Raw genomic sequence first — 14,541 nt, 5'->3', positions numbered from 1 at the left:
TAATCAATATTTAAATGCTTTGATAGAAATGGAATTTCAGGGGCTCATTTTCATCCTTGCTACTATCTGGAGCTTTGGAGTAAGACATTTGCAGCTGAGGTCTGGTGATTACATTTCCCTGTAAGGAAATAAATCAGTTCTCAGACAATATTCTCATATATTGGTTAGGTAAATCTGACAGTTTCTGATAATTTTAAATGCCACGACATAATAATAATAGTCATGATGGTAAACAAGTTCTAACAGATGGACAACATTTATTTTGCATAAATGTTATTTTGTACCCAAATGTAGTCTATCTGCTTTGTTCCAGGAATCATCTAATTTCCATTCCTTCCAACAACTGCAGGTGATAAAGCATTTTCCCCCCTCACTTTGCTGACAGTGAAACTGGCTCAGAGGCAATGAATAAGCAACTGGACCAAAGTCCTATGAATGGGAGAGGACAGTGCTGGATGGGGATTACAGATTTCACCTTCAGAGTCCTTCCAAGACCCACAGCTACATCACATAGTCAATACTACAACAATAACCACAATTACTTCCCGAGCAAAGAACTTTATATACATTGCTTCACTTAACTAAAAGTTCAGAGCAGCAGCAGCAGCAGCACTTGGGAGTTTGTTAGGGAGGCACATTCTTTGTTCCCATCCCAGACATGTTGATTAGAAACTCTGAGGATGGGCCCAGCTATTGGTGGTTTAACAAATTACATATGGATTTTGCATGACTCCGGGGAGCAGACCACAAACCATTATGCCATGGTGTTGTATGCCTCCTTCCCTTCTTCCTATGTCCCATGCATCATACTCGGCACTGCACACACAATGACGGGCTGCAGAGTCATAATAAAGGACAATCTTGAGCAAACAGGACTGATAAATCAACAATGGGAGACAGTGATGGGTAGGGAGACCCTTCATAGCTATGTTTATGTGACATATTTCATTTCTTTGAGCCTCAGTGTCCCCATTAAAACAAGGAAGCTACTATTTACTATATGGAGAGATCAAATGGTATGATGTATTCATGGTATTTAGCAGTCTGTCTAGTGCATAAAAGATACTTGACACAGGTTTAGAATGGGGGGGCTATCTCTCTCACTGAAAGGAAAAGTAAGCTGAGTTTTATCCTACAAAAGAGGAGAGGAAATAACAGACATTAAAATAGCAGAAAAAGCCAAACAATGTCAAATCATGGAATGTTCAGAGACATGTCTGAGTTTTCAAAGGAAGGTTAAGGTCATACAGAAGGTCAGTAAGTCTTAACCCTGGCTGCCCATGAGAACTGCTTTAAGAACTTAGATGAGATTTTGCACAGATTCTGCCTGACATGGACTGGTATGAGATCAAGACACCAGGATTTTTAAAATGCTCCTGTGCTATTTCCAGTGCGAAGTCAAATCTGAAAGCCAGTGTTTTACAGGACTGAGTCCAGAATACCTGAGTGTCCTCACTGCCTCTGACAGATGTCACTAAACTTTTGGAGCCAATATTTGCATGATGTTTTAAAGTTCTGTGTCCTCCAAAATAATTGTTTCTTGAATATATGTACTTCTGAATTCTGCACATGAGAAACCCACTGTCACAAAGTGAGCCAATGACAAGTGTTAAGCAAGGAGAGGGCTTTGCTTTGGCTTACCCGGGGATTCCTCCAGATTCAAGTTTGTTCGCAATGTCCACATCCCAAGACCAGACATCAAACTGCCACTTCCGAAGACCCAACACGCCACACAGCACTGAGCCCGAGTGGATTCCAATCCGCATGTCAACATCGTGCTTCGTCCTTGATCGCACATACCTGATGACATAAGGGAATGAAGAGACAGATGTCAGAGGCCAGAGTGGCCATCTTGGCCTTGGTGGCAGTTTGGGTCTTGCTTACTCCATAAGTTCATTGCTCATTCACGTGCCACCTCTTCCACGAAGACTTCTTGGATTTCCTGATAACTAGAAAGATACCCTTCCTTCTCCAAACTCCACTAATTTTTAATCTGAACTTCTAAGGGTCTTTATCACCTTTCTCCCCAAACCTGGTCATCCTATGTAACTTCTCAGGGAATGACAACCCACTACTGCACAAACCTGTGATAGATTACAGACTCTGCACTTCATTGAACACTCCATTTCCAACCTAAATATTTTAACTTTTATTCCATTTCCTTCTCTCCATTCCTTATACTAACATTCTAGTTCAGGTCACTATTAAGCTTCAGTCTGGAGTCCCCTTACAGCTCAAGTTCCACATAGCTATCTATAAGACAAAAGTGACTGTCACTCCATCACTCCTTGTCTAAAACTCTTTCCTGACCTCCCAACCCCTTAGAGCAGTGGTCTCCAGAGTAACTTGCTCACATCCCAGGGCTAAGCCGGGTCAGCTGTTGGGATGTATAGACAATCACACAACTTCCGTCCATAGCTTTTGTTTTTATCTTTACCAGAATTCAATATATGGATTGATCTTAGGGACTTTACAGGGTCTGTGTCAGACTGTCCTCTGCTTGTAAGTGTGGGGGAGGCATCTTGAAAATAGAAGATTTCTTCCATCAAGGGCTGCCTCTGCCATCTCTTCCTCATTTTCAGAGTATTTCCAACCACTTCAGTTTAAGAGTTAAAAGATGTCATTTAGGTAGAAAGAAATTCCAACAGTAGAATATAATACTTTAAAATAGAAGAGCTAGAAAAATCTTCACTGCCATAAAGAAATCCAATGGTTTGGAGTAATGAAGTAATCCAAAGTTACTTTACTTCAAAATGCTGAAAGGAGTTGTCAAATTTAAATTTGGACTTCCCTGATGGGTACGGTAGGTAAGAATCCGCCTGCCAATGCAGGGGACATGGGTTCACTCCCTGGTCTGGGAAGATTCCACGTGCGGTGGAGCAACTAAGCCAGAACTACTGAGCCCGAGTTCTAGAGCCCACAGGGCACAATAACTGAAGTCCGCATGCCTACAGCCAGTGCTCCACAACAAGAGAAGCCACTGGTGCCTCTCTTCATCACAATGAGAAGCCTGCCCACTGTGATTAAAGAGTAGTCCCCACTTGCGTCAACTAGAGAAAGCCCATGCCCAGCAACGAAGACCTAGTGCAGCCAAAAATAAGTAAATAAATAGTGCAGCCAAAAATAAGTAAATAAATAAAGATGACTTATCTTTAAGGCAGCTTATATGATCAACATTGATCATACAGATAAGCAACAAGGATATATTGTATAGCACATGGAATTATAGCCATTATCCTATAATAACCATTATTGGAGTATAATCTGTAAAAATACTGAATCACTATGCTGTATACCTGAAACTATTATTGAAGGAGACAACAGACAGAACAGGCTCCATCTTGAAAGCAGGACTCCTTCTTGGACCAGACTGTGGACTTTGAGCTATATGCCCAGTATCTATGGAGAGGACATACCAACTGGAGAATCAGACCCCCCGGATGGAAGAGCCCCAGGGCTCGTGCCTAGACTCTCCATCGCCTAAAAGAATACCCTAATTATCTGTGTAACCAAATAGAATCATACATTCTATTATGCTTATTGGAGTATGACCACAGGCCTATTGATATTTGTCCACTCTTAACTACCTAGGCTTAAGGCATACGAATCACGGGTTAACTTTTATTGTATCTTTCTTTTCTTTTGTTCAGACTAGTTTCAGAGAATCTGGGGAGGTGGGTTTGAGCACGTACACTTAGGGTATATAAGGTTTTCATAAAAACTGGTCTGGGTCCTTGGCTAAGAGGAGACTCTGCCTCGGGCCTGCCGGTGTAATAGACTGTACTCCACTATCTGCATTGTCCTTCTGAGTGAGTTTGTTTCCTGGAACACGTGGCTACAACATTATGATATTGTAAATCAACTATACCTCAATAAAAAATAAATTAATGTAAAAAATAAAGATGATTTATCCCTTTTTATTTGACATGAAAGTGAATATTTGGGAAAAAACCCAAACTTTCTTAATTTGTTTATCCAAACTGAAGAGGATGATTTAAGAAGGAATGAGAAAGTAACCGCTTTTCCTGAGAAATTCACGCTCTGAAGAAAGAATTTAGAAAATAGAAGTTTGGAAATGTCACCTTCTCTTTGGGAACCTGACTGTCAAACATGTTACATCAACTATCAAAATTCTCAGAGAGGGAGTTCCTTGGTGGTCCAGTGGTTAGCAGGCTTTCACTGCCGGGGCCCAAGTTTGATCCCTGGTGAGGGAACTAAGATCTTTCAAGCTGGGTAGTGGGGCCAAAAATACTCTCAAAGATGCATATTTACTAATGTCAGGGAGAAAAAAGTTTTCCTTTCCCCTTCTAGTTTCTTCAGACTGCTTTAAAAATTAAATTGACGTGAGACAGAGTAACAGTAAAAAATCAAATTTAATTACCTACACCCAGGACTGTTGGAGAAGACTCCTGAGAGTCCCTTGGACTGCAAGGAGATCCAACCAGTCCATTCTAAAGGAGATCAGCCCTGGGTGTTCTTTGGAAGGAATGATGCTAAAGCTGAAACTCCAGTACTTTGGCCACCTCATGAGAAGAGCTGACTCACTGGAAAAGACTCTGATGCTGGGAGGGACTGGGGGCAGGAGGAAAAGGGGACGACAGAGGATGAGATGGCTGGATGGCATCATCGACTCGGACGTGATTTTGAGTGAACTCAGGGAGTTGATGATGAACACGGAGGCCTGGTGTGCTGCGATTCATGGGGTCGCAGAGTCGGACACGACTGAGTGACTGAACTGAACTGAACTGAGGACCTCCTAAGAAAAATGGCATCCCAAGACAAATTAGAGAATGAAGGCTTCTATGAGGAGAGAAGGGATGAAGGGGAAAAGTTAAAATTTTACATAATCTCCTTCTTCTGCCTCTGTAACTTAGCTTGCCCTTTGCAAAGTCTAGATCACGTAGGTCACGAAGTCTCAGAAAGTGGGGACTTTAGGAATTGGAGTTTATCTCACTCACCCTTTTCCTGCTCTTTGCGATAGCCCAGCCCCTGCAAACCTGCTTAATCATGCCTCTCCAGGTCAGGCATCCCCCTCCCCATCTTTTTAAACCAGCCTATTAACAGCTGGTGTTGCCCACTGTAGTCTGTCTACGGAAACTCTGTAACTCCTTTGTCCGGGGCTCAGAGCATGGAGTGTTACCTCCTCTGGGCCCGCCAGCATAATAAACCTGAGTTCCCGGATTCTCCCCGTGTGGTGCTTGGTTTCTCCAGTACTGGCTTCTTCCACTTGGGAAGGGGAGAGGAGTTTGGGACTTCAAAGGGGAGGAGAGCAATTTACATGAAGATGGGAAAGAAGTGTTTGGTAAACAAACATTTGCCAGGCTTTGCAAAGACAATGGGACACAGAGAGAAGTTTGATCAAATAGGACTTGCTAAGTTTTCCCCAGCTTAACATGTTTAGCTCCTATTCCTTGTAGTATCTCTGAGGCCAGGTCTCTTCCTGGAATGGGGCCAATTTAAATTCTTTTAGGCAGTCAAAAGGAGGAGGTAAAATTTCTTCCTGAGCCTTTTGTTTCTTAAAATCCACCTGGCAGAGCTTCCCTGGTGGTACAGTGGATAAGAATCCCTCAGCCAACGTAGGGGACATGGGTTCGATCCCTGGTTCTGAAAGATTCCACGTGCCACAGAGCAACTAAGCCCGTGTACTACAGCTACTGAGCTTGCACTCTAGCGTCTGTGCTTTGCAACAAGAGAAGTCATGGCAATGAGAAGCCTGTGCACCACAATGAAGTTTAGACCCTGCTCACCACAACCAGAGAAAATCTGTGCTTAGCAATGAAGACCTAGCACAGTAAGGGGGCGGGGGGGGGGAACCAAAACAAAAACAACAAAAATAACAGCCTAAAATAATCTTCATGCCAAACAGACACATTTTGCATTTTGGGGTGGCAAATTTTGCTCCCTTATGGTAATCTGTTTTAAAATTTTCCAAGTACAGAATTATGGTAGACTTTGAATCCGTTTGTTAAAAAATATAAAAAAACCTATTGCCTTATAATGAGTTTGTATGAATAGCTCACAAACATCAGAGAGAAAAAGTAAGGTTGGGAACTTCCCTGGTGGTCTAGCAGCTACAACTCCATGCTGCCAGTGTTTGGGCCCTGGTCAGGAAACTATATCCTACGTGCCACAACTAAGACCTGCATGCTGCAACTAAGACCCAGAGCAGCCAAATAAGTAAATATTTTTCAAAAAGGAAAATGTATGGCAAACCTTGTATAAGGCTTTGTCACAAATGACTTAGAAAACACAACCAAGGGTGCAAATACACCTCCAGGATCTGCCTGTCTTTATAAGATGTATATTTCTCTCTGTTGGAGCCAAACACAGAAATAAACTGAATTTGAAACCCAACCCTTGCATTTCTGTATCATAAACTATTAAGATGAAAAAAAATCAGTTATGTTCAAACCCACTGCTCTCACCAAAAAATGATGACAGCTGAAAGATTTTTGCACTATCAGTGAATTTTAAATATTTGAAAGTATTGTTTATTTCACCAGTATCATTTACAATCCATCTCTCATGTGCATTTTATAGTATGTGCTTTTAAATGTATGAATATAATGATAGAATGGACAATAATACAATTTCTAGATTATTATGATCACTTTTGATAGAGATAGGGGATCAAAGTATTCAGAAATCACTGGCCTGTGAGATAAAATGGAAAATTCCTGGCCTGGCACATAAAATCCTTCATGAGCTACGTGCATCTCAATTATCAGCCTCATTTCTCAAGCATACATCAGACTCCAGACGTCCAAACTGCAAAGTCACTGCCTGAAGCCTGGGCCCTCCTCCCCCAGTCTGGAATGTCCATCCCCTCCCTTCAGGTGACGTCTGGATTACTTGCTTTCCCCAGTGTTTGTACTGCATCCCACGTGAACAATAACTGGGATGCTGTATTGTAATCATCTCTTCCCTCTACTGGATTCTAAACATTGGCGGTATAGACTTTGCATGGTTCAATTGCCACCCACCCCTTTTAACATGGTACTGGGTTTGGAACGTGGCCCACACTTAACGGATGTTTACTAGATGGAAAAATGGATGGGTGAATGGATGGGTATCCATACTCACTAATCATGTTCTCACATTTCTTTCTCTTTTTTAAAATTTCCTGACGAGGGATCAAACCCATGCCCCCTGCAGTAGAAGCAATAAGTCTTAACCATTGGACAGTCAGGGCAGTCCCCATGTTTCACATTTCTACATATAAACTTCTTGAAGGCAGTATTCCTGTCTGAATAATTCTTGTATCTCGCACAGCCTGGAGCATCATGCCTCACATATAGTTTTTTGTTTTTGTTTTTTTTTAAAGAATAAATGAATGATTCTATATACAAGCTGTGTTCTCTGTTCTTAACAAGTTTGGCTAAGACAGTAAAGAATCCGCTTGCAATGTGGGGGACTTGGGTTCAGTCCTTGGGTTGAGAAGATCCCTTGGAGAACAGAATAGCTACCCACTCTAGTATTCTGGCCTGGAGAATTCCATGGACAGAGGAGCCTGGCAGGCCACAGTCCATGGGGCTGCAAAGAGTCGGATACAACTGAGTGACCTTCACTTCACTTCACTTCACCAAGTTATAAGATAATACACTTATTTAAACAAGAGAGTAAAGTGGAAGTGGGTTGAGAATATAGAAATAAATTACATGTTAAGAAGGCAGCCATAGACATTAGAAAGAATGCTTGTAGCTAAAGGATGAGACAAGTGTTATTCCTGGTGAGGACTCTAGTTTCTGGGCCATCGTTTTAACTTTAACTTTTAAGTTAAAAACTGCATGTGTATACATATATACACACAGCCTTCATCCACTGATAATGAAGACATTTGAGGCCATTTGAAAAACTCATTAAAGCAAGAGGACAAGCAGCATCTAGCACTTAGGAAGAGCGTTTCAGTTTCTGATGCTTTCTCAATGAGTTTCTGTGAGATGCGTCAGTAGGGGAGGTCTTCGGTGTGGTCTACCATGTCTTATACACCACAATATTCAAACACATATTAGGACTGTGTTTTCTTGCATATTTCATGTTATTTTTAGCTAATACAATACGAGCAGAGGGACTTCTCTGGTGGTCCAGCAGTTAAGACTCAGAGCTGCAGTGCAGGGAGCATTGGTTGGATCCCTGGTTGAAGAATCAAGATCCCACATGCCTTGCCGTGAGGCCAAGAAAATACATATTGGGGAGGCAGAAGCTTTAAAAGACTGATCAACCACATTTTCTCTCTGTTCCCACCATCAGTCAAGGACACCTGGTGATGAAGCCTTCTTAACTAGGGTTCTTGAATAGTGGTTCCCTGCCATTGCCTCAGCCAGTTCACAATGGACAGAAAATGTGAATGAAAAGTGAATCTTTGTTGAGTTAAGCCATTGAGCTTTGGGGGGATGTCTGTCATGTCAGCCTACTTGGCACTATCCTGAAGGGTACAGTCATCACCTCCAATCTACATCCTCCTCATGATATGAGCATCACTATAGTGGAGGGAGTAATACAGACTCTGGTGTCAGACTACCTGAGTTTACGTCTTGCTCTGCCCCTTACTAGCTGCACTATCTTAGGCAAATTACCCAACGTCTACCTAAAATGGGAATGATAGTAGCATTGTCAGAATTAATTGAATAAACACACATAGAGAGCTGAGAAGAGTGTCTGGAACATACTACAGACGACTTGGATGCTTATCACATTTGAAGGAACTGTTGTTAAGTCACTGAATTGTGTCTGATTCTTTGCGACCCCATAAACTGTAGCCCACCAGGCTCCTCTGCCCATGGGATTTCTTGGGTAAGAATACTGAAGTGGGTTGCCATTTCCTCCTCCAGGGGATCTTCCCGAGCCAGGCATTGAACCCGTGTCCCCTGCATTGACAGGTGGATTCTTTACCACTGAGCCACCTGGGAAGCCCATGAAGAACTACAGGAAAGTAGAAGGATTTTCTTGTGGCCACACAGCTGAAAAGCAGGATTCTAAGACTAAACTGGGGCTGTTGTTTTTTAAACCTCATGCACTTCACAACGTAGATACTGTATGTGTTATGTGAGTCTGGGCAAATAGCTAGATCCAACCCAGAGTTTCAACGGTCATAAAATAAAACTCTAGCTGATTGTTTCACTTACAGAGCCTCTGTGAGCCCCAGAGGAGATAATGGATGTTAAAGCACTTTGCCAACTAATTGTGAGGGTCTATTAAACAGCACTCTGTGCTAATGCCACTGGGCAATTAACATTATCCAGGGAATGCACTGGAACATCTTAATGAAAAGACATTTAGATTTTTTATTTTCTTCTACAAAACAAAAATCATAAGAAGACAAACATGGTTGCTACACTGCGTTTTCTTTCTGTTGTGTCTGGGATTTGACTTAATAAAAGATAAGAATGAAATTATGGCAAAGTAATGAATAATTTACAGACAGTGATCCTCTTTAGAAAGGCTGCCCAGTGGTTGCATAGAACTACAAACACATACCATGTGTTTCAAGCCCAGTTCTTAAAGGGGTGCTCTGTGTATTCTTGAAATTAAAATGAATAGAATTCTGCTCTGAATTACAAATCCTGTTTACTTTTTCCAAAATAAAGCCACACGGATGCTTTGCTGTGCTTCATCACCGCAAATAAAGAAAAAAATGCCTATAGATTGCTCACTTTATAAACATGTTACCTTCCCTTTCTTCTCCATAAACTCTGAGCTTCTGGAGGGCAGGGGTACCATCTTTCATTTCCACATGCCCAGTACATAGCACATAGGTGTGCTGTGTGCTCAGACGCTCAGTCGTGTCCAACTCTTTGAGACCCCATGGACTGTAGCCCGCCAGGGCTACAGCCCTCTGTCCATGAGCTTCTCCAGACAAGAATACTGGAGTGGGTTGCTGTTTCCTCCTGCAGGGATCTTCTCAACCAAGGGACTGAAACCATGTCTCATGTCTCCTACATCGGCAGGCAGATTCTTAACCACTAGCACATAGTGCTCAGATGTACTTATTGAATTCATGGACAAAACCTTTCTTTCTCTGTAGCCTTTGGCTGCTTCTTAGAGTCCCAGGGGAACTGTGGAGGTGCCTTTGGGCCTGCCAGTTGGAGAGTGGGGAGAATCTCCACATCTTCCCCCTTCAGTTCAAGCAGCTTTGCTCTCATGTGTTTTCATGGAGGGCTTCTATCTAAGGTTTCTTTGAAATGAAGACTCCACTTAATAGTTATTACAATTTTTTTTGTAGCTCTAGTTCAAGCGGGGGTACCCATAATGCAACAGTTAACCAGCAAAAAGCGATGATGTTATTTCCTGTAACTGAACGGTTAAAGAAGAGTGCTTGGTGTATGGTAAAAGATGGAGAACCTTAGAAATGTTCTTTCAGTTGAAATGCTGGGAAAAAAAGGAACAGCATGGGAGTTAGTTATGGAAGCCAATTACAGCCACTGGGCCGGGTGTTCTGCGCAAGTGTCAAGGTTTATATTTACAATAACTCTGTGTACCATTACCAGCGCCATTTTACAACCGAGGAAACTGAGTTCCAATAAGTTCCTTTCTTTGGTCACACATATAGCAGTGGAATAGCTGGGATTTCTCCCCAGGGGTGCGAGTCTAAATCCAGGGGTCCACCTCTACTGCCTGGAATGGTTTACTTTGAGAAAGAAGCCATCCTCAACAGTCCACGAACCACTGGGGTTTAATCTGGCTCTGCCCAATAGAGGGACGACACAGTCTCTGCTGATTAATTCCCAAAGGCAGCAGACCTATGACAAGCTCCCTTCTGTAGATTTCTGAGTTCATGGAAGGTAGCACAGGAGTCACTCGCTGTCAGGGTGGGGGCTGTCAGCATGCTGGTCGTGGAGCCCGACTTTGCCTTCAACCATGATCTATCCCACAGCCTTTACTGGGCGCTGGAGTCAGCTTGCCTTATAAAACTTGCAGCTCATCTGCTTCTAAAAAGTTGAAAAACTGCCATGTCTTATCCTAGCATGGATGTTGCAGTCTCATAAAATACTTCATATGATGTCCGCAACAGTTCTGATAGGTAGATACCTATCAGGATTACAAACTTCCATTTTACAGATGAGGAAACTGAGGCTCCAAGAGAGTTAAAACATATTCAATATCTCTTCTGTGTTGACCTCATGTTCTGTGTTGACTTCATGATCTCCCTTCATTCTCACGACCACCCGATACTACATATCCTATCCATTTATCTCATTCATTCATCCAACAAGCATTTCTTGAAGACCTTGGCAGATATAAGCAGGGAATCAAATAGACAAACCAGAAAATCTGTTCCTGTCTTTATCGAACTTGAATTAGGATGTTTTCCCCCCATTTTGCAGCTAAGAAGCCTGGCATGGAGAGAGGTTAAGTCTCTTGCTCAAGGTTAGGAAGTGATAGGTCCTGATTGGCCCTCAGAACGCCAAACTGCAGGCTGAGAGCTCCATGGACACCTGGTCGCTGCTTGTAGTCCACTCAACGTCACCCTCCTGCTTTTGGGAGTGGGAAGGTAAGGGGAGAATCTAGAGCAGGATTTCTGGTCAAAAACAGTGTGAACCCCATGAGAGAAAAGCAAGAGAAAAGATCCAGCCACTCATTTCCCACACTGAGCTGTATGTCTTTCTCTCTCTGTAAAAATAGATATAAAAAACTAAGGTTGCCCTAAATGATGAGCGTGTGAACATGTGTGTGTGTGTGTGTGTGTGTGTACTCTACAATGCATATTTCTTTAAACTCACAAGCACTTTTCTATGCCATTGAATACTAACACAAACCATGGCAACTAACGGTTCCTCATTTCCCTGTTTTGTAATATGCAAAAATTTATCTAACCATTTCCCTGCCTTTGGACATTTAGGGATTTAGATGAATATGCCTCAGGGTCTTTGCCCTGCCACTAACAGGCTGTGCGTCATTGACAGGAAGTTATTTATCCAATCAGAGTGTTATTTTCCTCCTCTTACAATTGAGGAAAGAGACAGTAGCTTCTTCACCTCACAGGGCTGTGGTCACTATTAGGCGAGGTGAGTCAGGAAGGTTATTTAGTATGGTGTTTGGCACATGGTAAGCATTCAGTCAATATTAGCTTAATGAACTATTGCAACTGGATAGATTTGATCTTTACCATTGTAAATAATTTTGTGAAAAGAACCCTTGCTCATGCATTACAGACAACTCTGTTGCATTTTAAAGAGAACTACAGCTTTGTGGATGCTGTAGTCAATGACTTTTCAGATCAAGGTAAGAAAGGGGTTTGGAAAGGAAAGAAAGATTTATATATAAAGAGAGAGACAAGGGAGAAAGGGAGAGATAGAAAGAGTAAAAAAGAAGTTCAAGAGGGAGAAAGGAGAAGGAAGAGATGCCCAGAGGCATGCACTAGGCTTAGGCACTCCTGCCTCTTAAGGGAAGAAAAACAAATCCTGATTTTCATTCCTCATCCTGCCATGCTGCTTGGCAGAACACCCCCACCACAAGGATTAAGACCTTTGCTCCAGTTAACCGTTGGGGACAAGCCAGTTTCTGCTTGGCATTCTGGTGTCATTCTATGTCTTTTTAGCAACTGCAATGAAAAGATCAGGCTCTGCAGTTTTCATTAAGTTTCATCAAGGGAGCCTTTGCAGACCGTTAATAAAGATATTGCATATTACAGAGCCCACCTTCGGCTCTAGCGTCTTATAAGCTATCAAGCCTCCCCAGAAATAGGGCCAGGGTGTGTGAAGAAGTGCCACCTGGAACCACTTTTCAATCTACTTAATGGAACTATTATCTAAGCCTATTTTAATTAATTTAATTTTATGAACAGACATCCATGAGATGCTATTAAATGCTTCATTAGAAATAAAGCTACATTCAATCACCTTTTTTTTTTTTTTGCCATTCACCCAGCTAATATCATGTTTCTAAAATCAACTATTTTTTCTAATGGAATACATTTACTAAGAGGTTTGATGAAGGCTTACAATCTTGTGATTGTCAGAGGTTTACTGACTTCTCTTCCCACTCAGTGTCAGTTCTGATAATTTATTAAGGATGTATGTGAGACTTCCTAGGCTACCCTTCGACCCTTTGGGTGTCAATAGCAGATTGCAGTCATCAGAAAGAACTCCAGAAATCTAGAGAAGAGAGTAATCATGCTGTCATGGTTAAGACCAATGGTTTTGAGGGCAGATGGTTCTAGACCGGTGCCCTTGTTCAGCTCCTGACCAGCTCTGTGGTTGTGAGCAACTACATGAACCCTATAAGCTCCAGTTTCCTCATGGGTAAAGTAGGAGCCTAATTCCAGAGGTGAGTCAGGATGCAACCACACAGTTGTATGGTTGTTTATGGTAAACATAAACCACAGTTGTTTATGGTTAACATCCACTCCGATGGACCTCCCTGGCTGATTCTGATTAGCCCATGTTGTAGCCATATTAGTGAGAGAGTCAATTCCTAGGCAGGTTGATAGAAAGTCCAGGGTCTCTGAGGAGGAGAGGTGGTTGTGGGGCGGTGGGGGGCGGGAGGGAGGGCGGGGAGGGTCTGGGACTCTCAAGGAGGAGATAGGGGTCTGGAATTCTCAAGGAGGTGGAAAGGACAAACGCCCTTTTCCCCCTACATTCCTTAGTATTAGTCACCTAGGGCTTCCCTTATAGCTCAGTTGGTAAAGAATCTGCTTGCAGTACCGGAGACCCAGGTTCAGTTCCTGGGCTGGGAAGATCCCCTGGAGAAGGAAATGGCTACCTACTCCAGAATTCACGCCTGGAGAACCCCATGGACAGAGGAGCCTGGCAGGTTATAGTCCATGGGGTCGCAAGAGTTGGACACGACTTAGCGACTAAACTACTACTACGACTAGTCACCTAAAACGTTTCTCTCTTTAAGCCTGGAACTGATGATTACACTACAAACAACTCAGTTTAAACTCCTTACCAAGGATTATATGGGGACTTCCCTGGTGGCTCAGGTGGTAAAGCGTCTGCCTACAGTGCAGGAGACCCAGGTTTAATCCCTGGGTTGGGAAGATCTCCTGGAGAAGGAAATGGAAACCCACTCCAGTATTCTTGCCTGGAAAATCCCATGGGCGGTGGAACCTGGTGTGCTACAGTCCATGGCGCCACAAAGAGTCAGACACGACTGAGCAACATCACTTCACTTTCAAGGATTATATAACAACAATGTCTCCTGCTTGAGGACAGTTTCTCCTTCCTGAAAACCTTCTGACTAATCCTGATATCTTAGAATGTATATTATGGGAGTCCGTCTGGTAAAATGTTTCTATTGCTAAGTTCTAAAAGACGCTTACTCCTTGGAAGGAAAGTTATGACCAACCTAGATAGCATATTGAAAAGCAGAGACATTACTTTGCCAACAAAGGTCCATCTAGTCAAGGCTATGGTTTTTCCAGTGGTCATGTATGGATGTGAGAGTTGGACTGTGAAGAGAGCTAAGTGCCAAAGAATTGATGCTTTTGAACTGTGGTGTTGGAGAAGACTCTTGAGAGTCCCTTGGACTGCAAGGACATCCAACCGGTCCATCCTAAAGGAGATCAGTCCTGGGTGTTCATTGGAAGGACTGATGCTG

The 14,541-nt window shown here is 42.7% G+C and overlaps 1 protein-coding gene and 1 non-coding gene across 5 annotated transcripts in view; one reads left to right on the top strand and one right to left on the bottom strand.

Moving 5' to 3' along the window:
• The window catches only part of ADCY8 (adenylate cyclase 8), a 233,412-nt gene that overhangs the window by 108,440 nt on the left and 110,431 nt on the right, over positions 1-14,541 (bottom strand). For all 4 annotated transcript variants that reach the window (XM_069600951.1, XM_069600950.1, XM_069600952.1 and 1 more), the window contains exon 6: positions 1,642-1,800. In XM_069600951.1, coding sequence (XP_069457052.1) covers positions 1,642-1,800 — 159 coding nt within the window. The remainder of the gene's footprint in view (positions 1-1,641; positions 1,801-14,541) is intronic.
• On the top strand, positions 13,910-13,981 carry TRNAC-ACA (transfer RNA cysteine (anticodon ACA)). Its single transcript has one exon. It is a non-coding gene; the product is annotated as a tRNA-Cys (tRNA).

Source organism: Ovis canadensis, chromosome 9 (assembly GCF_042477335.2).
Source record: "Ovis canadensis isolate MfBH-ARS-UI-01 breed Bighorn chromosome 9, ARS-UI_OviCan_v2, whole genome shotgun sequence".
Lineage (NCBI taxonomy): Eukaryota > Metazoa > Chordata > Mammalia > Artiodactyla > Bovidae > Ovis > Ovis canadensis.
This window is presented reverse-complemented; position numbering and strand designations above follow the sequence as displayed.